Raw genomic sequence first — 27,362 nt, 5'->3', positions numbered from 1 at the left:
AAGGATGGGACGCAGCTTTAATCAGTACTACATTATAGGGAAAACTATGGGCAATCCAATGGGCCCGCGAAGCGGCTGAGAGGCTATACGTCTTTTTCTCCCAACGTGGGAGCGGCTCACTTTGGGCTAGGGACACTCGCCCGACCTATCAGATCTCAATAAATTTCTTTCATCCATCCATCCATTTAGCAAGAGGAGGAGTGTACCGTACAATCAAGGCAAAGGTTGACCGAATTGCAGGGGTCTTGCGATGTGTTGTGTAATCCTTAGCCTCATACAGGCACTGTCAGGTTTCCTACAGGAACTAGGGGCACTGCCTGAAACATTTCTTTTTCTCTAGTAATTGTCTTGTAACCCAACCGTCGCAGCACATCTGAACAGGACCGCTGAATATTCACGACGTCTTCGTAGCTCAGCTTGGTTCTCCACTGAAACGCAACGATAGACGAATTTCTCCTCGTCGAGTGCGGGTACAAGGAATAGTCCTTACGTGACCTGGTGTGCGTCTTCAAAAACCTGGTCACGTGTCTTGTGTACTTCAGCCCTAGAGCGTCGAACAGCTTCACAGCTTCACCATTAGGATTGAGAGCCAAATCTTCGTAACGAAGTCTGTGTGTGCTGTTTGGAAGCACCTTCTTCAACTCCTCGTACGAGTACAGGTCAGCGCGAACCTCTGAGCACACTGAATTCTGGTGCATGCAAACCTCGGACTTGTTGCACCAGGCCACGCGTCTCCTCGACGCCACGATGCCCCGCGGATCTCGCACCAGGTGTACAATCTTTACAGTTCCCGCTAAGTCCGGGTTGCTGCGCAACCAGTCTCGAACATGAGACATGGGCAACCTCGTGACCTTCATCACCTGTGCAGGCGCCCGCGAACAAACTTGGGAGGCAGCCTCAGAGTTGAAACAGACTGAAGATTTCCCTCTGCAAAGGGTCCATAGGAAGTGGTTCCAAACGAAGAGCGACGAGTGTTCGTAATCCCAGCGAGCGTAATCATTTATACGATGGAACTCGCAGTGGAACAGGTGACCGATCAAGTCCAAGGCTTGGTGCGCTGCGCTGTCGTTGGTCCTGAAATTATGACCAAACATTTGCAGGGGCTCGAAGTGGAAGAAAGTGCGCGGAGTTGAAGAAAGCATCTCACCAAAAAAGCTGGAACCACTGCGGAAATAAGAGACGATGATCACCCTTTGAACTTTGTCTATTGGCACGACCGGGTAGCGAGCGAGCTTTTTATAGAACCATGACGGCAATACAGGTTCTAATTGTGACTTAAGATGCGTCATGGGAGGCCGAGTGGCAGAAGTGCTTTCGTGGTTAGCGGAGGACGGGAAAACTGCGACTGCTTGAACAATGGTGTTGGGCGTGGATGTCACAATCCCTGGAGTAGGTATACCAGGAGGTGTGATCCTCGGTAGTCCCTTTTTCCTTTCCGCGGTCTCGGTAGTCGATTCTTGCAGACGGCCAGTAGAATCTTTAAGATTGGAGTTTTTCTTCGTGACACCAGGGAATGATCGTCCTGCATCAAATAAAATCTATCGTTAGAGCTAGCCATCTAACTCTTATGTTCGAACAAATTTTTCATAAGCATTGTTAATGTCGATTATCCTGACACAATATAACTCATACCCCGATCCCGCTCTTACCAAGATCATACAAATACCATGAAATCATATTCATATCAAAGTCTTCATATATGTTTCTGAAGTTCACCGAGAGAAGGTAAACTGAATATATCTCCGCTTCCCCTGATAGTGTAGTCACCGCAGCAGTTATATGCACATACCAAAGTAGCTTCAATATTTTTACTTAGGAACTACGACACACTTTCGAGAGCTGACCAGATGGTACACTGCAACCTATATGCTAACGGTGTCATAATGCGTACTGGTGTCTTAAGAGGACAGGGCAAACAAAGCTACTAAAAATAGTTTTTTTGCACAATTTGATATCACTAGCTTTTTCTGAACCAGAATCAGTCATTTGTTTGTCCTAGCGAGACTTTCTTCTTCCTAAAAATCACATATTTCGGAACCTATACATGCGGCGGCCTGCTTGAACCCCCTTTGGTACGCTTAACATGAGTGCGCACGTGGGCAGCTAAAAACGCGCCGAAATGAAGGGCACTATTTTTTTGACAAGTTTGGTGGGAATGATATTTGGTGCGACAACAAGTTTTTCATGTGCCGAATCTATGTTTAGCCGCTGGTAAATGTACTTTAAGAAATTTTTTTTGCGTGTTTTGTTTGCGCACGTTGCGCGCGTGGTTCGCAGTGTTCTAAAAAAATCATGATTTAGCCATAACCTAGCCATATTTCGCGAGAACAAATATAGACAGCTCAGAAGACATACGGAAGGCAGTATGGGCCACGTATATCAAGATGACATCAACGGTACCAATTCTTCTCATGACCTTTGCGCGAAGGACGCTGATACCTGGTACAAATTCAACATAGCCCAGTTCAGTGGTGAACTATACCTTCACAAAGAACACCTTCCGGCATCTGTTCTTGAGGCTGTTAAGCCAGTTTAAAAACAACTTTCCAATCGTGAATTACTTGCGAAATGCCTTCATGGGAGAATTCAAAACTCCAGCGAGTCGTTCAACAATATCTTGTGGGAGCGCGTTCCAAAAAAAAACTTGTTTCTCGGACACCTAACACGGAATATATGCACTCTTGACGCTGTTCTCACTTTTAAATATGACAATATAGCTCGTGTGAATGTGCTGAACTCTTTTGTAATTTCAACAGGTTGCTACACAGTGCAGGGAAAACGCGTACTTGACTTGCGTCGACAGTACTTCGCTGACAGCGCTGCAGGCGACAAAGGAGGCCGCCAGGCCATACGCCTGAACTCAGAAAGAAAATGTGATATTGATGGCGAGTATATGGCTGGTGCGAATTGAGAATGTTCTTCAATCGGCGGTTATTTTGTGGTGCTCATGAAATAAAGCACACTTCCCACTTTAAACTCGAGTATCCCAATACCTGCTTTTTTGTAGATATGTAGCTTTTTCTCAGCAAGCACTGTATCCATGAACAGATTTCAGCCAGTATTTGGAGAATGTGCTACAGAAAATAGTGAAGCAGATTTTTTTATGTGTGGCAAAACTTTTTTAACACGGCATCTAATACCAATTACAAGGCGATAATTAGCTTCCGGAAGTAAAAACAAAACTACTAAAATTAGCATCACATTACTGTAGCTTATTATATTACGGAGAAAAAGGTACATCAAGTTGGCCTAAAATAAATGGTGGATATAGGGCTTAGCCTGTTCCCTTGAACCCCACAAAACGTCGTTCAATTGACCGAAAACACTGCCGGTTTCAGGAGCCTGTCCATTATGGCCCACATGTGGCAGAGGACTTAAAATTGGTTTTCTTCGAGGGCGAGAAATACCGGGAAGTTTTCTCAGAAAATTACGTCATCAATGGGTTCAACTGCCTCTTGGGAGGGAGGACGTGGTCATGACCAGTTTGAGCACTCTTGTGCCCCAGATGGTCACAACGGGCCGGCGCTCAGCAATGACACTCTGGCGTGCACCGTGACACCACTCTGAACAAGGGGATGCTGTCAAAGAAAATAAAGTGGCATGATGGAAAGTCGTGTCAGCTGGTTTAAGTCGATGTTTAAAAATTCGGTTGAATCCTACCAAAAAACACGAACAAGGAAAGTATAATGCTCAATATCAAGGCGTATCGCCTAGTCCTTTGCGCCTATGCCTCGCTGTCGCGGGTCTACAGCAAGACCTACGGCCCGCACAAACCACCAAGACATACGCGAGTCATGTTAGCTAATAACTGAATACAAATGAAGATCAGTAGGGTTGAGAGCTGGGCTAGTTGGTGAGACATCCCCCGTGAAAATTGCGCTACTACACCATATGGTTAACTGAATACAAGTTACTGCAAAGGCTGTTGGGTGCCACATGTCATTGGAGCATGGTCAACGTCTTAAAAACCACCGCACGATCGTAGTCGTAGGGTTAGGGAGAGCTGTATGTCAGAGCGCAAAAGCGAACTGATTAAGTTAACTGAATTTGCTCGTAATGTAGGTGTCTTTTTTCTCGAATATCGGCATGTATTTATTTGATGCAATAATGACTGTCGCTTTGTTTTACTGTCATAGTTATTAAGCAGGTCGTGCCACATTCTCCCGAGCTCAGTCCTTGTCCCGACGGATAGATCTGTCAGTCAAGCAAGTATTCAGCAAACCATCGCCACTCCGACCAACACAACTAGACTGTGGTCTTGTAGGAACAGGGCTTTCTTCAATGGCAACGTGCCGGCTGACGGCGAACGGTCAGGACCTCTTTCCTTTTTGGCAGGCGGACTTACTTCGTGGGAGAAGAAAAACCCAACAAAATTCCCCAATCACCGTGGACAGCACAGGTGACAGTGGATAGAATCGACTTAAGGTCGTGCCTGCACTTTGTTAGGCAAGTCGCCCAAACCGGCTCTGTCGAGCTGCCAGGCTACGTACAGTAACAGCACTAGGCTTTTTAAGACGTTTTCATCGTTTTCAAAATGCATTTCGTTGTCCGGTTACCATTCACATGTCCTGCCTTCGGCCACATTGGCTCGTCAGCCTACGACTCACTCTCTGCTGTGCGTTTGGCCTGAATACAGCGAAGTAAGCACAATTATTTCGCGTCTGTCTGCCTGCCTGCCTGCCTGCCTTGCCTTGCCTTGCCTCCCTTGCCTCCCTTGCCTTGCCTCCCTTGCCTGCCTGCCTGCCTGCCTGCCTGCCTGCCTGCCTGCCTGCCTGCCTGCCTGCCTGCCTGCCTGCCTGCCTGTCTGTCTATCTGTCTGTCTGTCTGTCTGTCTGTCTGTCTGTCTGTTTCTTTGTGTGCGTGCATGCTTGTGCGTGTGTGTTTGTTTGTATTTGTGTGTGTGAAGACTGAACTTATTGGTACAAGAGCCGAATGCATACCTTTGACTTCCTGGTTTTCTGATAACGAGTCCCCATTGGTGGCGCTGCCGTTAATCGAGTTCATAGAGGACACAATCCGAGCACGGACATCTGAGAAGATCAGGTCTGTGTGCAGTGCAAGTGCAGCCATTGACGCGGCCACAATCAGCAAAAAGAGCAGTCGTCGCTTCCAGTGAGCCATAGCTTGCGGTGAAACCAGATGTGGCGTCAAGCTCGACTCCGATGTCGAGACATGGTTTATCCGCGCATCCTGTGACACGGACAATGCGGCAATAAATTTGAAAAAAATAGATACTAATGTCACAGAAACAGTGGTCACTCTTAAACTGGAGCTACAGTGCAACAAATTGAAATAATTTATTTGTTACTCATAGAGGGATACTTATTAATAATGTACTAACGCATTAGGCCGGCAAAGCAGGTGTGCAGAATCAGTACGAAAACGCAAGACGAATTAGTATAAGTTGGTTATTTATAGTTTTGCTAAAGCATGCACGCTTTAATGTGTCGCATTTATTGAGACTCTCTATAATGAGCCTTGCCAAGTCTCACTTTGTCTTGATTTATATGTTACTCTAGCTTGATCCCACGGTGTACATTTTCGAGCTAAGCTCTCAAGGAAGACATCGTAGGGCGTGCATAGAGGCATCCGTTTGGGCTGCTTTTTTTTTTTTGGCAACAGGTACTGGAACGTATTGAAAGGTATTGTTAAAGAGGCCCTGCAACACTTTGATGCAAATACACTTTGAATGATGATTATTGGAAATTGGATGAATGCTGGATGAGTATAGGGATAAGCTTTAACTCTCAGTCAAGTGGTACATAAGGCTGAAAGAATGGGAGTGGCAATACGAGCTTCTTTGTTTTCATACTTGACGAGTTGAGCGCACAAAAAGACATGGACATAAGGAAGAGGCGTACACACACAAGGCGCTATTAACAACAAAAGTTTATTTCTTTCTCCTGCCGACTGATATACCTGCTTTGCGCAGGACAGTGTAGGAAACACATTTTCAACGATACAAGAATATCCCATCGATGCCGAGGCGGGCATAGATGACACATACGTAAGCGAAAATCGGTCCGACATTACTATGTTCATCACTGAAGAGGAAAACATTCATCTTTTTGGCGGCTCACCCGTTAAAAACTTTCACTGTTTGTCAGTACAAATACATTGCAGTGTTCTACGTATGGTGTGTTAAATGTGTTGTAGTAGCACGGATAATTGGGCTAGTTGGTATTGCTTCATCTTTTAACTGAGTAAGGGCGCGCACACAGACGTACTCTAGAACAAGAAAACGCACACAACATAAGCATCACTCACCCTTCTTAAGTTAAAATGTGGGTTAAATGCCCATCTGTGAGTAGTTTATGCATCCTTATTATCTGTCTCTTAATGGCATGTCCACCTCGGTATAACTGGGATTTTGTTGTATTGCTGAAGATGTGTTCACGTGATGATGACGATGATGCTTGATGTTTTGTGGCGCAAGAGCCATTTCACGGCCAAAGAGCGCCAGTTCATCTTACTAAAAATATGAACAATGATTGTGATAAGCGGCTGTATAAGGGCCATAAAATTCCTCGCGGTAAGGCGGGTAAGAACATACAAGTAATAAAATCATGACCATGCCGTGAAAGGTGCGTGTGGTGTGAATGGATGACAAAAGCTGGTGATAATAAAAGACGATGGTGGATATGTATGGCATTAGCACAAGTGCCTCACTCGTTCATACCCTTGCGTCCAAGGGCCGCGAGGAAAGTGCTTTCTTGTGTAGCCACCACAGCAAAAACCTCTCTGGAGAGGTCTTGCTACAAAATGCCCGGGTATATAATATGAAAACTATGAATTTCTTTTAAAAACTCTAACAATGATTCATGACTAAAAAGCGGTTCCCTACCGACGAACATGTTGTCGGTAGGGTAATGAAAAATGTTGTTTTCTTAGAGTTTCTAAGTGTTTGCACTGGATTAGTATGTGAAGGACTGTTAATGTTTCACCACATTTGTCTCAATATGGTGCATCGTCACCAGACAAAATATAAGTGTGTGTCGCGTATGTGTGTCCTATCCTGAGTCTCGTTAGTATTGTATCTGTATGACGTGATTTCGATACGGGCAGCCAATGACCAAAATATCGCTTAATAACGTGTAGTTTGTTTTGTGTGTGTATCTCACTTGCTCTGCCAGTATACCCTGAGGTTTCGTTTGAGAGACGGCTTAAGATCAAGGGCCGGGATTGATATGGGTGTAGGGGCAGTGCTTTTGTGGACGGATGCAGCGGGCTGATCCGCCCTCACGTTGCCTTGAATCTCACGGTGCCCTGGCACCCAGCACACTACAACATGTTGTTTGAGTGTGTAGAGTGTGCACAAAATGGAGTAAAGTGAGACAAGGACTGGGTTTTTGATGATGATGAAGAGATATGGTGTTTTTTGGCGCAAGGGCCATTTGATGGCCAAAGAGCGCCAGTTCATGGGACAAGAGCTGTGGACAATGATTGTGATTAGCGGCTGTATAAGGGCCATAAAATTCCTCGCGGTAAGGCAGGTAAAAACATACAGGTAATAAAATCATGAACATGCCATGAAAGGTGTGTGTGGTGCGAATATATGAACAAAGTTGGTGATAATAAAAGACGATGGTGGATATGTATGGCATTAGCACAATTGCCTCACTCGTTCATACCCTTGCGTCCAAGGGCCGTGAGGCAAGTGCTTTCTTGTGTAGCCACCGCAGCGAAAACCTCTCTGGAGAGGTTGTGTAACGGAATGCCCGCGTATATGATATGAAAACTATGAAGTGCTTTTAAAACGCTAACAAGTATTTATGACTAAAAAGCGGTTCCCTACCGACGAACATTGCAGGGTGTAACAGTATACGTTGTCGGTAGGGTAATCGAAAATGTTGTGTTCTTAGAGTTTCTAACTGTTTACATTGAATTAAAACGTGAAGAACTGTTAATGCCTCACCACATTTATCACACAATGGTAGATCACCACCGGACAAAAGATGTGTGTGTGTCGTGTATGTGTGTCCTATCCTGAGTCTTGTTAGTGTTACCTCTGTTAGACGTGATTTTGATACTGATGGCCAATGGCCAAGGTGTGGCTTGATAACGTGTAGTTTGTTTTGTGTGTGTGTATCCCACTTGCTCTGCCAGTAGTCCCTGAGGTTTCGTTTGAGAAACGGCTTAAGATCAACGGCCGGGATTGATATGGATGTAATGGCGGTGCTCTCATGGACGGATGCAGCGAGCTGATCCGCCCTCACGTTGCCTTGGATCTCACGGTGCCCTGGCACTCAGCACACTACAACATGATGTTTGAGTGTGTAGAGTGTGCACAAAATGGAGTAAAGTGAGACGAGGACCGGGTTTTTGTGTTTTTTAAGACTGTGCAGAGCCGTTACCACACTGAGGAAGCCTGTATAAATTACTGCTTTTTGTATTTGTAATCGTTTGATGTGTTTAGCTGCCGAGTATCGCGTAAGCTTCCGCTGTGAAGATACTTGTGCGTGGATGTAGAGGGCCAGCATCCGAAAAGGATGGGCCGACAGCAGCGTAGGACACAGAGGAGTTAGTCTTGGAGGCATCTGTGAAGAACTCAGGACGTGTGTATTTGTGTTGAAGTTCCAAAAAGTGTGTTCGGATATGGGCGATAGGTGCATGTTTTGTAACTTCAAGGAAAGACACATCGCAGTTTATAGTCTGCCACTGCCACGGTGGCGGGTATGCTACAGGATCCATTAAACTGTGTTCAAGTGACACTGCAGTTTCTTCAGATAGACACTTCAGGAGAACTGAGAAGGGCTGCCTCATCGAAGGCCTGTTTTGAAACAGAGTTGAGCTCGACAAATCATTAATTGTAGAGTATGAGGGGTGCTTCTTGTCTGCTTTCACCTTAAGGAAATAAACAAAGGACATGTAAGTTCTCTGCAGATGAAGCGACCACTCATTTGACTCAACATGAAGGCTTTCTACGGGGCTGGTGTGAAAAGCACCCGTAGAAAGGCGGATGCCTAAATGGTGCACGGGGTCCAGCATCTTCAAGGCACTTTGAGTAGCAGACTGATAGACAACGGCCCCATAATCTAAGCGGGTGCGAATGAGGCTTCTATAGAGGTTCATGAGGCACTGACTATCACTACCCCACGTAGTACGTGACAACACTTTTATAACATTCATGGCTTTTAAACATTTTGTTTTTAAATACTTGATGTACGGTACGAAGGTCAACTTGTTGTCCAAGATTAATCCTAAGAATTTATGCTCCGTATTAGGAGACAGACGTTGACCGTTCAGTTCAATGTCGGGTTCTGAGTGCATGCCTCTCTTTCGGGAGAACAAGACACACGTGCTTTTTTGTGGGTTCAGTCGGAATCCGTTTTCTTCTGCCCATTTGGAGACCTTGTTTAAACTTAACTGAACCTGCCGCTCACACATTGCCAGATTGAAAGATCTAAAGCCAAGCTGGACGTCATCGACATATGTACAATAAAACATATTGCGAGGAATAGACAAGCGCAAGGAATTCATTTTGATGAGAAAAAGTGTGCAGCTAAGTACACCACCTTGTGGCACTCCTGTTTCCTGGACAAATAATTGGGAAAGAACCGTGCCCACTCGGACACGGAATGTCCGGTTTGACAGGTAATTTTCGATTATGTGAAACATTCTTCCGCGCACGCCGAGGTGGGACAGGTCTCTTAGAATTCCAAAACGCCATGTTGTATCATAAGCTTTTTCGATATCGAGGAACACAGAGAGAAAATATTGTTTATGGACGAAGGCGTTCCTGATCTGTGCCTCATAACGAACAAGGTGGTCTGTGGTGGATCTACTTTCTCGAAACCCGCACTGAAATGGGTCGAGCAAATTCTTTGTTTCAAGGATATGTACAAGTCGGCAGTTTATGATTTTTTCGAAGACTTTGAAGAAGCAGCTTGTAAGTGCAATAGGCCTATAACTCGAAGGTAAAGAAGGGTCCTTGCCCTCTTTCAAAATGGGAATAATAATAGCCTCTTTCCAGGAGGTGGGGATAGTGCCAGAAAACCAGATAGCACTGTACAAACAAAGTAAGGTTTTTCGTGTTTCGATTGGTAAATTTTTTAACACTTCGTACACCACACGGTCAGAACTTGGGGCAGAAGTACTGCAGGAGTTTGGAGACGTTTGCAGCTCAGCTAGACTGAAAGCTTGGTTATATGCATCGTATCTAGTGCCTTTGTGTTCGAGTTTCTGCTTTTCTATTCTTGTTCTGTATTTTTGGAAGTGTCAGTATAGTGGGATGAGCTGGACACCTGTTCGAAGTGTGCACCGAGGAAGTTTGCCTGATCTTCCAAGGTATCACCCTGAGTGTTTACGAGTGGAAGTGTGTGTACTTGTTTCCCTGCTATCCTACCGACCATGTTCCAGACTTTAGCCTCCTGTGTGTATGAATTGATCCTGACAAAAACTTCTGCGAGCTTTCCCTTCTGGCCTGCCGACGCGTTCTCCTGCCTTGAGACTTTATTTTCTTGAAAGTGTCGAGATTTTAGGCTGTCGGTGAGTTCCGAAGCAACTTCCAAACTCTGTTTGCGCGCGTTTCGGCATTCAGAGTTCCACCATGGCACACGCCGTTTTCCAGGGTGTCCATTTGTTTGTGGGATGCATTTTGTTGCAGCATCAAGCAAAAAGGCTCTGAAGTAGTTGACATCAACATCAATGTTCAAAGTACATATGTCATTCCAACCTAGATGAGCGATGGTATAAAACTGCTCCCAGTCGGCTCTATTTATGAGCCACTTGGGAACACGTGGTGGGCACTCATTTACTGTAGTTGTGCTCAAAACTACGGGGAAGTGGTCACTTCCGTACAGATTACTGACGACATTCTACTGGAGTAGAGGCACAATAGATGAAGATGCTATGCTTAGGTCTATATAGGAGTAGGTGTTATTAGCGAGATTATAATAGGTTGGTTCTTTTCGATTCAGGAGACACGCGCTCGACGAGAGAAGGAACTGTTCGATCAGTCGACCTCGCGCGTCATACCGAGAGTCACCCCATAGCCTGCTTTGCGCGTTAATGTCTCCAAGGAGAACATAAGGCTCCGGAAGTTCCTCAATTAGAGAGTGTAAATCACGTTTTTGCAGCTGATAGCTAGGAGGAATGTAAATAGTGCAGATTGTGATCAGTTTATCAAAAAGAACTGCTCGAACAGCCACTGCCTCAAAGGATGTTTGGAGTTGTAAGTGTGCATGCAATTCCTTGATTCACTATGATGGTAACACCTCCAGATGATGTCATGGCATCAACACTGTCCTTTCGGAAAATAACGTATTTACGAAGACAATTTGTGTGTTTTGAATTAAGGTGTGTTTCTTGTACACACAGCACTTTTGGTGAGTGTTCGTGTAAGAGTTCTTGGATGTCGTCAAGGTTTCTGAGAAGGCCCCTGACGTTCCATTGTATAATTTGAGTGTTCATAATGAATGTAAAATAGTGCTGTGTGTACGAAAAGCGAGTGGCTGTTTAGAGAGGGAGTTTGAGTTCACTTATCAGGGCCGTCACCAGGCCCTGTTATCTGCTTTTTTGTTTTCTTGGCGCGCTCCAAGGAGCCACACCACTCTTTTGGCACCAAGGGTACCGATGTATCCATTGCCTCCTTGGAGGCACTGGATGCCCGCACGAGCGGGCTGTTAGTACGAATTTCGGGCCTCGCCTGGTGAGGTGATTCCTTGAGACCCGAGGACTCTGGAGTCTCCGGTATCTGTTTGGGAGTAGGCGGTGTAGCCTGGGCCACATCCGCCTTGGGGGCAGGTGCCACAACCACCGCCTCGGTATGCGTGGGCCGAAGGTGTGGCGAGGGCTGGTGCGGCGGTGCCCCCTTACGCGCCACATCATGGAGCGACTCTTCGCCGTGCTTCCTTAAATGTAATGCTCTCCTTCACCTTCAACCTAATTATTTCTTCTTCTTTTTTCCAGTATGTGCAGGAGCGTGAATATGCGGCATGGTTTCCTTCGCAGTTTACACAGTGTGGCGGTTGTTTGCAGTTCTCAGACACGTGGCCTAGGACTCCACATTGTGCACAAGTCTGGCGACCACGACAGGTTTTAGAGCCATGGCCATACCTCTGGCATTGGAAGCAACGACGAGGGTTTGGTATGTACGGCCTGATAGATGTCTTCGTGTACCCTGTTTGAATAGATTCCGGTAGATTACTGGATGCAAACGTGAGTATTAAGTGTTTTGTCGGTGTTTCTTTATTATCTTGTCTTCATCATGCTCATCTTTTCTAGGCTGTAAATTTGTGTTCCTGCCTTCCAAATACCAGATTTTCTGTCACTTTTACACTTTTTTTATATGTTTCACGCTGTACTATGCAATTGTGTACTTTTGCTGCCTTTATGATATTGTAATGTCACTTAATTTTGTTGTGTTGATTCTTTCTTTTTACAATATTGTACGTTGTGTTGGCTTTCAACTCATTCCCCCCCTATGTAATGCCCATTTGGGCCCTTTGGGTACCTAAATAAATAAATAAATAAATAAATACATCTCTTCTGATGATGATCCTCTGTACATTAGTGACATTCTGACTCCTCCACCCCTCCAAAAGTTCAGTCTGAGTCAAGTCAGTTAAGTGTATGTCAGATACCACTCCACGAGTTGTGTTCATTGATATATGTGGTGTTATGGTTATTGGTATGCCACCGAAATCTGAAAGACGGTCTAGCTTTTCAAATTGTTCTTTGTCGCGGATTTCGAGAAGAAGGTCTCCACTAGCCATTTTGGTTACCTTGTATCCTGTGCCTAGAGTTTCGGTGAGACATCTAGAAACTAGGAAAGGAGAGAGGGTTCTGGCTTGCTTTTCAGTATTTTCACAGCGGATAACATGAAAGGGAGGATATGTTTCTTTTGGCTGGTTGAAAAAGTTTATATCATCGGTGCGTACCCGCTTTAAGCCGGTACGATCAGACAGTAGGGGGAATGCTCTATGCATGCCTTTCTTATTTTTGTTCAGCAGCGTTGGCGGCCACCCACCACGGAGCCCAACGAGGGGACGCTACAAGTTTACAGATGCTGAAAACTGCAGACGCCAGCCGTACAACGCCACTATAACCCAATGCGCCTAGACCAAGGTAGGCTATTTGCACAGGGTTAACCCTAGCCGCCAGGAAGTTTGGAAGTAAACAGAAGAGAGTAGAAGGCAGGACAGATAGATAGTGAGAGATAAAGACGAAGATGTAGGCAGAGAGAGATAGGAAAAGGTGACTGCCGATTTCCCCTGGGTGGGTCAGCCCAGGGGTTCCGTCTACATGAAGCCGGGGCCAAAGGGGTGTGTTGCCTCTGCCGGGGGGCCTTAACGGCCAATCACCCAGCTTCGGCTCAACCCCCAGAATCCCCTTTTCCCCGGACAAGGCAAAGCCACGCACGGCTAGGCGTGGGAGGGAGTAGAAACTCCCCCGTTAGCTCGGGTCCGTGGTGTCGCTACACACCAAACGCCTACTTGCGCAGGCGCCCCTGCGGGGAGCAAAGCGTAGCAGATAACTCATTCTGTCTCTAAGGCGACGCCGGCAGACGGCGTAGTGACCCAAGTGTAGCGGCGCCGTATAAAGCGCGCGTTCACTGTGCTTTCGTCATTCTATCTCTGTGCATTGGTGTGTGAAATATGATAAACAACGTCAACGTCGGCGCTAGCTTAGAGGCAGTACCACCGCCACCAAGTACAGTACGGCTTGGCAAGCCGGCCGTAAACGTTAGCGTCACCAAGCGTCATTAAGTGGTCCCCGAACTTCGAGCCAGGAAAGCCGAACGTCAACGTCGGTAGGAAACTTCTCCGGACGGAACACGGGTCGGCCCGCTGAAGTGGAACACCAGCGTCATAAAGCCGACCCCGTACTCCCGGCTCGGAAATTCGAAGCGCAACGGCTGCATCGAGCAGCAGCTGGTCGTACAGGAGCCACTGGGACATCAGCGAGAACACGAAGCAGCAGCAGAAGCTACCCGCAATCATTTCGCATCCCACCATGGTTACCTTTAGGGGGAGGTGATGTGTGATATTTTCATAGCTGAGGTTTATTTTATTTGTGCTTATATAAACATTTTAATGTTGTGAATTGATGTTGAAGTGTGAAAAGTAAACAATGCTTCATCTCGAGCAATTGCATTTTTTCATCAACGCCTCGGAGGTGCTTGTTTTTTGAGCCTTCTCTGGTACCTACGAGCTACCGTTACGATTTCAATATTTTCACACTACTGAGGGGTACTTAAAAGCCAACTCCGGCGATTGTTTGACCATGTAAAGTGTATGGTGTTTCTATGTTCCTTGGACACTCTTGTGACGAGCCCAATAGCTTATTATTATTATTATTATTATTATTATTATTATTATTATTATTATTACATGTAGGGTTTAACGTCCCAAAACCACCATATGATTATGAGAGCCGCCGTAGTGGAGGGCTGCGGAAATTTCGACCACCTAGGGTTCTTTAACGTGCACCCAAATCTGAGCACACGGGCCTACAACATTTCCGCCTCCATCGGAAATGCAGTTGCCACAGCCGGGATCGAGCCCAATAGCTTAAATACTCGGGAAATTTGAAAATAATTTTTATTGAGCAAAAATGTGCAATACCGAAACCGAAACCCAACCGAGCGCCCTGCCTGCGTATGACGTACTATTTGGTAGAGCCAGAGGCCGTATACTGGTTCCGCCGGAGCGGAGTATAAACACTGTGAAAGCCAGTCCAGTGAAGCACCGGCCAAACACCACAGAGGAAGTAGAAAGCATTCCCGTAATATACCCGTGCCAAACACCACCACCGTCGCCTGGTGGAAAACAGAATAAACGTTGTAGTGGCCAAAATAGTGATGCCATCAGCTGCGTCACTTCCGCTGACATGCCAAACATGACGTCACATGGACAGTGTTGGCAATAATTCTGGCAAATGAGGTGAGCTTTCCCAGGTAATTTTTAAAATTTATTTACAAATGATCAGTGCATCACTCAAACATGTGATTTGGTATAAAGGATGAAAATGTGCAAACGAACATACCCAGCGAATTTCATGAAGATTCATTGAAAGCCAAACCCCATAAACGCGAAAATGCGGGTGACAGCGACGAGCAATGTGACGTAGATCGTCTTCGCGCGATCAGTCGCTAGCGCAGGCAAACCTCTTTTACGCGACGGCTTTGGTGAGTGAACTCCACTGTTGCTGGCATGAAGCCATGTACTCGTCCCAAAAAATGCCGCGTATTCAGCAATATGGAATGTAAAAACAAAATGTTTTTTAGCACAACAAATTGGAAGTAATTTATTATTGCCTTGCAGCACTTTTTTATATGCACATGCGTAAACATTGCGTTATTTCTTGCTGCGCACACGTGACTAGGCAGGGTCACGTGTGGTGAATCCGTGGCGCATTGGCGAAGCAAAACGCGCGTGTAGTCTTTGTCTACGTTGTTTTGCATGCATCTGTCGATTTGGTTTCTTTCCGACGTCGTGAAATGGAAAGACAAAGGAAGATAGCCGTTCTGAAGCTGCTCATCATCCTGAAGAGACGGCGAGCTTTCTTGAGAAGTACTGGGTCCGGCCGACATGGACAAAGCGAGCAGACGAAAGCGAGTTTTTCAGAGTGGTAAGTGCTGCGAGACAGCCGCGTCGTAATGGTGGAAATGAATGCATGTTTGTTGTATTTTACTGATGAAATAAATGAAGAACGGTGACGAGTCACTGTTCTACATGTTTAATCGGATGTCGCCGGCTACTTTTGACATGCTGCACAGCTTGGTGCAGGAGAAGCTCACCAAGGGCCAATGCCCCTCGAGGGAACCCATTTCTTCTGGGGAGCGCCTCACGCTGACTTTGAGGTAGGACCATGATCCTACCTCAAAGTCAGCGTGAGGTGCTCAAACTGCAGTTTGACTGCGTATACGTGCCAGCACAGCTTTTCATTTGTCAGGATGTGGACGTTAATGATGAGCGCTCGTTATACTTGAAAGTATTGCGCAGCGCGTGCCTAGATTGTCATGACACACTTCCCCGCACTTGTACATTGATTTGTATTACATGTACTTGTATTCGGGTATACTAGTGAGGGTCGCAGCCATGACATTAAGTGTGGGCATCGAGATGGCGCGGAACATCATTCACGAAACCTGCAGCGTGCTCTGGGAAGTCTTGCTTCCTGAATACATGAAGGTATGCATACAACGTATAAAGCAGGTGCGGAGATGGCTGCATTGTGAAACGCATTATTTTTTAGCCACCATTGCCAAGGAGGTTCATCAAAGCTTTTGCCTGGTGCTTGGTAAGCAAGTCCAGGTAATGTCAGCAGAAATAGTGGAAGCACACAAGCTTTGTTTCTGCCTATGCCACTTTCAGATCCATCTAACCTTCAGCTTGTAGAAAGTTATTTTTATGCATCTGGGTGCTATCTATCATTCAAAGTTCAATGACATAACTTTGATATGCTTGAGTAAATTAAAGCACATATCATGGTTCGGAGCTTGTGCCACTAATTGGTGTAATACCTTGTCACATTCACAGGAAAGGGTGGCCTATAATGTTAAAAAAACAGGCGTTTATTCACCTGGTTATGTTTGTAACAACATAATATCTAGCTTGAAACTGCTGTTTTTGCAGACACCAACAAAACAAGAGTGGTAGGAAATTGCTGTTGGGTTCTGCAACCGTTGGCAGTTCCCAAACTGCCTTGGAGCTGTCGACGGCAAGCATTTACAAATTAAATGCCCACGCAATGATGGGAGTTTACTTCAATTACAAAATATGCAGCAGGAAATTGCATCAATGCATGTGGCATGTTTGCTGCTAAAGGGTCATCTCCTTCTTTATCAATAGGAGTATCCGAGACCTAAGTACAAGATTATGGCAAATGGGTGCCTAATGCATGCAAACCAGTTTACACACCACAGTTTTCACCTTATTTTTTTGTACGTATCGGTAATGCAGCTAAGTTTTATGCAATATAAGTAGTTATGTTGGCAAGTACTTTTGTGACAGTTGTTTCATTGCTTTCAGGAAACCCATTCCATTGTACTGAGGACTGTGGCTGACAGCCAATACCTGTTCAGGTTGGTGAATGAGGGTACACATGGGAGGTTCAGCTATGGGTGAATTTTTCAAGATTCTCTCTTCGGCCAGCGACTGCATGAGGGCGAGCTCAGCCTACCTCGAGCAGCCATGCTCCCAAGGTCAGGAAGAGCTTGTCTTCATGTGTTTGTTAGCGATGAGGCCTTCCATGTGCGCCCGGACTTCATGAGGCCACTACCAGGGAGCCGCAGTGTACCTGCGGAGGTGATCTACAATTACCGCCTTAGTCGTGCAAGGTCTGTACCCAGCACTAAAGAACTCTGTCCTCTCCTCTAAGCTCAATTATGTCCTTTCCTCTTACTCTCACGCCTTCAGGGTAGATCAACTAAGGTGTGGTAAACAAATGTTTTTAAGTGGTTTTATATGCCATTTTCTCGTGCAAAGGTTGCTGCAGTTGGAAGACTCCTTGTAATCAGTTAAACATCAGTCTGCAATCTAGCCTTAGTTCTGCTTATGTTATGAAGTGCGAGTCCTGAAAAGCACCATCCTTTGCGCATACTTCTCTGAAGCGATTATTTTCTATTTATTAGAATGATTAGTACTTTAACAAAGCAAAAACTCTCCCATATAAGAATTTGTGGTATTAGATTTTCAATAACGTATCGTTGTACCTTGCATAGGCAGGTTATGGTACATGTATACTGCTTGCAATTACTGTAACTTTCCTGCTCTAGGGTACGCTACAGCAGAAAAGTTTTTTTTGAACAGGTGCTGCGTGGAAAACGTCTTCGGCATTCTTGTCTCCTGCTGGCAAATCTACGAGAGGCAAATAAACTTGGAACCGGAGATTGTGGAGGCCGATGTGAAAGCCGCATGCGTGCTCCACAACTTCTTGTCGTCCAACACTACAGAAACATACTGCCCTCCTGGCTACGCGGATTTCCAAGACAGCTTTGGAAATGTGAGCGGTGGTACCTGGAGACAAGAACCGGGGAGCACTACAGTGTTCGGACTAGAAAAGCTAAAGGCCCGCATCTGTTCTAAAGTTGCCAACGCAGTGAGGCAAGAGTTCGTTAAATATTTCAACAATGAAGGCCAAGTGCCTTGGCGATGGAAGCTGCCCGGAGTTGCCCCGCATCAACCTTGAATTAGTAACTCATGTCTGTGCACCAGCCGCCAAGAAATTCGACACAAACAACCCTTTTCAGGGCTACCCTCTTGATGTTTTGCCAGTGAGGCCCCGCAGTGATGATCTCCTTCTTCATAACCCCTCTTAAATATATTTCGTGTTTTGCATTAGACTGTGCTGACAGTGGGAACAGCTGCAGGCATACATAGCTCGTGCAAGCTTTTTGAGGTGGGTTTAAGTACACCGTTTCAGGATAAAACTTTATTGCACATTCCCTTGAAAAACAATCACAAGTAAATGAGGTATGGTCAACATTGCACAGCAGCACATAGGAATAAAATAAACATATAAAGGAAAAACAGTGACCTGAAATGCAGTATGGTCAACACTGCACAGCAGCACACAGGAATAAAATAAAAAAACTGACAAGTAAATGCGGTATGGACAACATTGCACAGAAGCACAAAGGAATAAAATGAGGATATAAATTAACTAACGAATATTCTCACAGAATTCATCAATTGCACTCTGGTAGTAGAAATATTGGTAGAAATATTGTAAGGCAACGTTTTTGCTGCGGACACTTCTTTTACTTGACGAGCGTCTGCCCCACAACACAGGTCAGACTGATGATGATGAGTATGTACACATGACAAGATGACGCACATGAATAATGCTCACACTTATTCCCCCCCCCCCACGCTTGAACGGCCAGCCCGGACGCGTCTTAGACAGAAACAGAATGTCGAACAAATGGCTTCAGACGCGATACGTGGACAATCTCCGAACCACGACAGCGACGATCCGAAAAAGGTCGCTGGGAGTGACACGGTAGTTCACTGGTGACGCTTGTTCGTTGATTGTATAGGGTCCAATGAAGCGTGACAGAAATTTTTCGCACAATCCTGGAGTACGAATGGGCGTCCAAAGCAACACTTCATCCCCCGGACTGAAGGAGACGTCGCGATGAGAGCTGTCGTAACGTTGCTTGCGATATTGCTGATTGGCTTCTGTTTTAAGGCGAGCCCGTTGCCGACATTCCTCGAGCCTTGTGATGAACTGCTCTGATACGGTTGCCGAGGCGTCGGTTGGCACATTTAGGAAAGAGACGTCGATGGTGAATGTCGGTGTACGGCCGTACACGAGGTAGAAAGGCGAGTAGCCAGTAGTTCTTTGAACAGCGGTGTTATGGGCGAACGTCACAAAAGGCAAAATCGTATCCCAGTTATCGTGGTTTGGTGCGATGTACATCGATAGCATGTCTGTTAGTGTCTGATGAAATCTCTCTGTCAGCCCATTAGTTTGGGGGTGGTAGGCTGATGTCGTCTTATGTACTGTACCACAAGTTGTGAGCAGGGTTTCGATTATGGTGTACAGGAGCGTCATGCCGCGATCACTCAGGAGGACACGAGGTGCACCGTGACGCAATACAATGGCGTTGAAAAAGAAGTCTACGACATCTGAAGTAGAACTTGTGCGTAGTGCAGCAGTCTCTGCGTACCGTGTCAGGTGATCAACAGCAGTCACAATCCAACGATTACCTGCTGGCGTTATGGGGAGAGGTCCTAGTAGGTCTATGCCAACGATGGCGAAAGGTGTCTCGGGACACGGGATGGGTTGCAGAAGGCCAGCAGGAGACGAAGTTGGTCGCTTCCGCCGTTGACACAGATGGCAAGATGCAACGTACTTGGCCACAAAAGTAGAGATGCCAGGCCAGAAGAAACGCTTCCTGATGCGGCTTTGTGTTTTGTGAAATCCCAAGTGGCCTGCACATGGGTTGTCGTGAAAGGCTTCGAGGACCATGTGACGTAGAGAACGCGGAAGTACTGGAACCCAGCGGTGTCCATCGGTAGTGTAAATGTAACGATGGAGCACATTGTTATCGAGCTTAAATTGTCGTAGTTGTCGGCGCAATCTAGCATTAGGAGAAGGTGATATACCATTTAGGCGTTTAATAATGCTATTGCAATATGGATCATCACGCTGGCGTGTGGCGAACTCGGTGTAGCGATTTGAAGCTGGCGTGTCGATAACCGCAAGTTGTAATAATGGGACGGGTGACGCAGTGTTTTGCCCACCAGACGATCAATCACCTGACGTACTCGATGGTGACAGTGGAAGGGGGCAGCGAGAGAGAGCGTCTGCATCTTGATGTCTTTTGCCAGACTGATAGATGACGTCGAAATTGTACTTTTGTAGGCGGAGCACCCAACGACCGAGGCGACCAGACAAGTTTTTCAGTGACGATAGCCAGCACAAGGCGTGATGGTCTGTAATAACTGTGAAGTGGCGTCCGTAAAGATATGGTCGAAATTTTTGTATGGCCCAGACGACTGCGAGGCACTCCTGCTCAGTTATGGAGTAGTTTTGTTCAGCAGCCATAAGAGCGCGACTAGCATACGCAATAACTCTTTCCCGTGAAGTGGCATCCCGCTGTAGAAGAACTGCACCAATGCCTTGGCCACTCGCGTCGGTGTGGAGACATGTAGGTGCGTTCTCGTCGAAATGACACAGAACAGGGTCGGATGTTAAAGCATGCTTGAGGACTTGAAAGGCACGCTCGCAGTCGTCGTTCCAAGCGAAAGTTGATCCGGATGTCAGCAGCTTATGCAGTGGTGACGCGATGGCAGCTAAATGGCTAATGAATCGGCGGAAGTAGAACGCCAGGCCCAGAAAACTTCGTAGGTGTTTCTGATTTTCTGGCCGAGGAAAGCGTATCACGGCAGCAAGCTTGTCAGGATCAGGGTGAACGCCATCTTTGCTGACAAGGTGGCCCAACACCTTGATGTTCTTGTTGGCGAAGTGGCATTTCTTTATGTTTAGCTGAAGTCCAGCATTAGAAATAAACGTCAAAACTTCGTCTAAACGATCAAAATGCTGACGAAAAGAAGAGGAGAAAATGACGATATCATCTAGATAACAGAGACATGTTTTCCATTTTAGGCCGCGTAGAACTGTGTCAATCATGCATTCAAACGTGGCAGGAGCATTACATAAACCGAATGGCATCACGTTGAATTCATATAGCCCGTTTGGTGTTGCAAAGGCAGTTTTTTCTTTGTCCGCTTCGTGCATCGGTAATTCAGCGCCTTGCCGAGAGTCAAGTGCGTCGTCGACTCGTGGGATCGGGTAGACGTCTTTGCGCGTGATCTTATTAAGTGCTCGATAATCGACGCAGAATCGCACCGAACCATCCTTCTTTCGGACTAGCACTACAGGTGATGACCACGGGCTGGACGAAGGCCGGATAACATCTCGTTTGAGCATATCGGCAATGTTGTTCTCGATTATTTTCCGCTCTGCGGGTGACACTCGATATGGGCGGCGGCGTACAATTGTGTTGCCTTCCGTTTCAATTCGATGTACGGCGACGGAAGTGCGACCCAAAAGCTTGGAATCGACATCAAATGAAGCACTGTGTTTTTGAAGGATACCCAAATGTTCTTGCTTTTGCGCTGACGTGAGATCTGGATTTGTTGTGGCTGTTAAAGCAGCCGTTGTAGCATCGTCTTCATTACTCGTAGAGAAAGGTGACGCGCCTGCTTGAAGGGGCACCAAAGAAAGTGGTTCGGTATCTGTGAACCAAACCACACTGGTGCCCTGGGGCAGTGCAACAGGCAAAGAAGTAGGGTTAACTGCCGTAACTAATGCTCTGCCATCATGAAAGCGCACCAGGCTAGGAGCGAAGGTAAGCCCACCAGAGATGTAGCGTCTACAAGGTGCCAGGAACACATTACCAGTACTGATCTTATCTGATGTCAGGGTCAGAATATGCTCATTACCTGGAGGAACAAAACAGTCATCAGCGGGGACGAAGCGCTGGCTATGAGCATCTTTATCGGACGAAAGCGCAGTATCTGACATGCGAATGACCCTCTGACGGCAAGATATCACAGCTGAAGCTGAGGAGAGAAAGTCCCACCCTAAAATGAGCCGATTAGTACACGATAACAGAACGAGGAACTGTATATGGTGAAGGATGCCCTCAATAAAAACTCGTGCTGTGCAAACACCAGATGATTGAACGAAAACCGCATTAGCACAGCGAAGGGGAGGGCCATCATACGGTGTCTTCACTTTGCGCAAACGAGAACACGAGTCCACACTAATAACTGAGAGCGATGCACCTGTGTCCACCAAGGCTTCAGTCCATATACCCTCAACACACACTGAAAGTACATTTGAAGGGCGTTCCGGAGGAGTTAGATGCAGTCCGCCAAATGCAGCTTTTCCTCCTGAAGTTGCACTGTTCAGTTTTCCGGGCGATGATCAGACGCCGTAGTGGCCAGACGAAGTGGTGACAAGGGACGGCGCATAGGTGACGGGGAACGACGGCGCGAGGAGCGGAAGGTACTGGCTGCATCGAAATGCTGTGGGGAGGGTGAGCGGCGTTGGTACAGTTGCTATGGGTGGCGATGTTGTGGAGCAGGGGCAAACTCATCCCTCTCGTAGTCACCATAGCCCCGCCTTTCGTCTTGTTGAGGTCGACGACAGAACCGTGAGATGTGGCCACGTATTCCGCAATAATAGCAAATCAGTCGAGATAGACGCCAGGCATGGAAAGAAAGAGGTGGTGCCCTTGGGGCGAGGACATTTAGGGAGGGTTGCGTAGTTGACACATACTGCGACGATTGCTGAGCAGGTGACGCTGCAACCACCTGAGCGTACGTCGGCTTTGGAGTGGTATGCGAGCTGGGGACTTGCTCACACGTCATGGATGCCAGTTCCTCCCTGATGACGTTGCGGAGGCTGCCTGCAGAAGGTGTTATGCGGAGCTCACAAGACGACGAGGTTGCCTGAAATTGCAGCTTCTCGCGGATCATGGACCGTATCAACGCACGGAGCTCATTGTCGTGCGTTGGCCTGAGATCTCCAGTGTCAGGTTGTAAACGTATAGGTTGAAGGTCGTCGAGTCGCTGACACGTACTGATGATATCCGCGACCGTGGTGGGGTTCTTTGCCGCCAAAGCGTTATATGCGACGGCGCCTATGCCCTTGAGCAGGTGGCGAACGCGGTCATGTTCCACCATCGAGCTGTCGACGCGACGGCATAGGGCGAGGACATCTTCTATGTACGAAGTATAGGACTCGCCAGAGTGCTGTACACGTTCAGGAAGCTTCCGTTTGGCAATGTCTGCACGTACAGAAGAGTTGGAAAATATCTGACGGAGCTGCTGCTTAAAGGTAGGCCAGTCGGGGAACTCCAGCTGATGGTTGAGAAACCATGTCTTAGCGACCCCCGTCAGAGAGAACGGTATGCGAGACAGCTTCACAGAATCATGCCAATAGTTAAGTGCACTCACACGATCGTACTCATCCAACCAGTCTTCAACGTCTTCACCGCGAAGGCCAGCGAACATCGGGGGATCTTTTTGAGGGGCGGTGACAGTCCATGAAGGCATGCCCAGGGGTGTAGGCGGGGTGGATGGAGCCGAGTTGTTGTTGTGCTCGTCTTGTGACATGACCGTGGGCTGACTTCGCAAACGGCGACCTGACCGAAGCTCCAGGGATGGTTGGTAGTCGAAGATAACAAAAAATCGTTGCAGGAAGAGGACCAGGGGACCGGAAAGCACTCTCCACCACTTGTAAGGCAACGTTTTTGCTGCGGACACTTCTTTTACTTGCCGATCGTCTGCCCCACAACACAGGTCAGACTGATGAATGAGTATGTACACATGACAAGATGACGCGCATGAATAATGCTCAATATATTTTCACACATCTACAACAAACACATTGCTCAGTTTACGACTCATGTAAGAAATATGTATATATGTGTGAACTCATAGGTTATACCTCATTCATAAACGTTTCTTCAAATGAACACATTAGTGACTCATAACAGCATGGAAAAATCGCAGGCACTTGTTGAATGTCTTAAACAAACAAAATCAGTTTGGAAATGTGTTAAGGTGCACAGATTATGCATACCACTAGTATCTGCAATATAACAGTGCTGGCAAATTACTACAATAACTCATACAATGACTAGTAATAAGTGACACGTTGCGCAGCAGTAGTACCTGTCCTGGTACATTACACCGCGTATGAAACATTGGGCAACATATGAACACGCCACCGACGTTATCACAGAATGGAAAAAAATGAATTCGTACTCCTGATGACAACCGACCGACTTTGAAGGTAAGGAATATAGGAGAGATAACATACGGCGCAATATATCAACTTTACAACAGTTGACGGTTGAGCAAGTTGGTGTCCTGACGTACAAACCATCTTGAGAGCTGAACTGTACAGGACACACGAGATAGAACAGACGACAACACTTATGTACAAAACATCGTGAGAGTTCTTTCGTCTGTTACTTCTATTGTGTCTTGTGCAGTTGCGTTCTCAAGATGGTTCGCATACTGTGCAATGTTGGTGTACTTGAAAGAACACCAGGCGGTTGTAGTTTTCAGAGCCCTCTGGTGCAGCGTTCTTTTGTAATAATATCGTGGTTCGGGATTTTAAACCCCAGATGCTACTGTCAAATACTTAACAAGCATGGACTGCTGGGCGAGCTGGTGAAATTCTTGACTAAAGTGCACGAAAAAAATTGCAGCACTAAAGGAAGACACCTAGACACAGCACACTGTCTGTGCGCTGTGCCTAGGTGTCTTTCTTTTGTGCTCCCCTTTTTACGTGCGCCTCAGTTGAGAAAAATGCTACCATTACAAAATATGTGAGGAACAAACTAAACTGAATCAACGGGATCTATTACAGTTACTGCGTTTGTAAACTGTGTTACTGTCTGCAGCGACTGTAACTGCATAACATCTATGAGGTGCGGAGGCACACGTCTCATTTTTTCAGCATGAAATGCGCCGAATCCTTCGGGTTCATCACGCTTTTCGGTGATGAACTTCGACAGTCCTTCAATTTCTTCGTCATATTTGGAGCGCCTCAGTTTTTTTGGGGGGGGGTGGAGGGTGGGGGGTGGTAGACACGTACTCTCATCCCACCTCGCTGTTTGTCTGGTGGTAGACCCTAATTTTCAGGAAGGCTCTCTAATCGGACCCGTCTTCAAGAATGCACTCTGGTGCGAGCACATCATGTGCAGTCTCCATGGAATGCAGGGGCTCCAAGTTGTCACTTGTCCTATAAGGCAATACATAATATGTCTCTCAGCACAACTTTCAACATGCAACACCAGCTTTTGAGCTGCGACTTCTCTAAGTATTTCATTTATCTTTATTCACGCCCTTCTTTAGAGTAAACTACTCTGCATGCACGTTTGGCGTAAAAAGGTTGATTACAAACTTACGGCCTCCCTTCCATTGTCTCTTTCAGAAACATGAGCCTACTGAAAAAATGCCATTTAGTGAACTCGTCTGATTCATCATCAGCAGGCGCTCCGCTCTTTAATGCACGCGTCCACTCCTTAAGGACACGCCTAAAGGTGTCTCAAAGGTTCTTCCATCTCGCCTTCACTTCAGCAACTGCGCATAAATTGAAGAAAGTTGCACACCATGCCAGCACACAATGGCCGTGCAGCAGTTTTGGCGTGAACGTCACTTGTACGCAGATTGCAAAACACAACTCACCAGCGGATCCCATCACTGCTGCAACGTGCCGCCAAGCCGCGGCAGTGACGGCGCGGAACCTGTAATTTCGGTCACGAAGATCCCATAGGGCACGTTCGCGTTCGATCACGTCAATGAGGCGCTCAGTGTACGCGTTGCGCTCGTCGCCGTTGGCCATGTTGTTGTGGTAGTTGTGAGCACGCCGAAAAGCACGTGGAAACAACCGGCAGTACGTCACTGATGTATATCCTTTTCCGGTTTTTCGGTGTTGGCTGCTTAAGCCCAGCACTTTCGGGCGATGGGCGACCATTTCCAAATCTGGAAAATCGAGCTATTGCGCGAGAACTACCACAAACACGTCGCGCGAACGCCCTGTTTCGTCGCTCATAGTATTGCTCGTAGCTAGCTGTCGCACGCAATTTCGAGTTGATGAGGTTTGGCCCTGACCTCAAAAAATTGCTAGAATTGGCTTTTAACTCTGGTACACGCTAAAAAAAACAGACATTAAAAAGGTTGAACCAACTATATGCAAACATTCCACTGATAGATGACAGTACAGATGACAAAGAAACCTTAGGAGGGGACCCTTGCAAGGGGTCTCCCCCCTCCTTGAGCACAAGGAGGCTTAGGACCCCAGTGAGCCCCCCCCTCCCCTTGATTTGCGCCATTGTACTTGACTCATCTTCACAGTTGCCTCAACTACGGATCGGAACATTTTCCTGCCTTGCTCAAAACGTGTTGCAGGGCCCCTTTAGGAGCCTAAAAAGTAGCAACTCCTTTGCTACGCGTTAGCTTTCATGCTGTTCAATGCGCGACTACTAAATTGATTGATTGATTGATTGATTGATTGATTGATTGATTGGTCGATGGGTAGTTGGGGTTCAACCTCCCAAAACCACCTTATGATTATGAGACGTCGTAGTGGAGGGCTCCAGGCATTTCGACCACCTGGGGTTCTTTAACGTGCACCCAAATGTGCGCACACTGACCTAGAGCATTATAGCCTCCATCAAAAATGCAGCCGCCACTGCCGGGATTCGATCTCGCGACCAGCGGGTCAGCAGCCACGTACCTTAGCCACTAGCACACCGCGCAGAAGTGACAGACTACTAAAAAACGTAGAGTAGGTGATGTAGCTTTTGTCCGGCCAGTGGCTACTCGAAAGATGTGACATTAGACTGAGGCATTCCTTGGGACTTACGTCTTCAGCATACGCGACAATCAACAAGTGAGGGCGCCGGGCGTTGAGAAGATCCTTTTTTCCACTATCAACACTGGTGACCTTCAAAAACGAAAGACTGTGTCACTCACTAACATAAAAATCTCTCACTCTAATGTATACTACCGCGGCACGTCAGACGCGAGTTAAGAATAGGTTTATCTATATCATCGTCGTTTATTTACACTTAAAAGCTTTTTTTCAGTGTTGCACATGAAGTGGGAGGGGGGTGAAAGCATCAATAGTAGCATGTCATTAAGAAGCAGGTGATTATAACAAGTCACTATAAAACACAGGCTACCTCGGCAGGCTGCAAAAAGCAGATCACTCACCTTTTCTGCGCACCCCAGTTCTTAGTCGTATACGTGGCTCTCGCAGCAAATATTTGCTTCTAACTGCGATTCCGTGTCTGACACCCATAGAAAGAAACGGACAGCTGTAAATATCCTTCGCCTACTGACGTCAATTCGACGAGTAAAGTGTGCTGCACAGTGCCTTAA

At 46.6% G+C, this 27,362-nt stretch overlaps 1 protein-coding gene across 3 annotated transcripts; it reads right to left on the bottom strand.

The window, feature by feature from the left end:
* On the bottom strand, positions 1–27,362 carry LOC119185120 (carbohydrate sulfotransferase 4). 3 transcript variants are annotated; one of them, XM_075872838.1, is made up of 4 exons: positions 27,195–27,362; positions 26,845–26,925; positions 4,941–5,190; positions 1–1,522 (listed from the first exon to the last, which is right to left on the bottom strand). In XM_075872838.1, exons 3-4 carry the CDS (start codon positions 5,119–5,121, stop codon positions 273–275), a joined length of 1,431 nt encoding a protein of 476 aa, XP_075728953.1. In that variant the 5' UTR covers positions 5,122–5,190; positions 26,845–26,925; positions 27,195–27,362; the 3' UTR covers positions 1–272. The 3 variants fall into 3 exon arrangements, with proteins under 3 accessions (XP_075728953.1, XP_075728954.1, XP_075728955.1); XM_075872839.1 differs by lacking the exon at positions 26,845–26,925; XM_075872840.1 differs by lacking the exons at positions 26,845–26,925; positions 27,195–27,362 and adding an exon at positions 17,128–17,217.

The sequence above is a fragment of the Rhipicephalus microplus genome, chromosome 9, assembly GCF_043290135.1.
Source record: "Rhipicephalus microplus isolate Deutch F79 chromosome 9, USDA_Rmic, whole genome shotgun sequence".
Classification (NCBI taxonomy): Eukaryota; Metazoa; Arthropoda; class Arachnida; order Ixodida; family Ixodidae; genus Rhipicephalus; species Rhipicephalus microplus.
The sequence above is the reverse complement of the archived record's forward strand: the minus strand, read 5'-3'. Positions and strand labels throughout refer to the sequence as shown.

Bases quoted from the DNA above. Each gene is read 5' to 3' on its own strand.
- LOC119185120 (XM_075872838.1), bottom strand. From the start codon at position 5,121: ATGGCTCACTGGAAGCGACGACTGCTCTTTTTGCTGATTGTGGCCGCG. The intron at 1,523-4,940 runs GTATGCATTCGG...TATTTGATGCAG, and splicing joins AGAAAACCAGGAAGTCAAAG to GACGATCATTCCCTGGTGTC.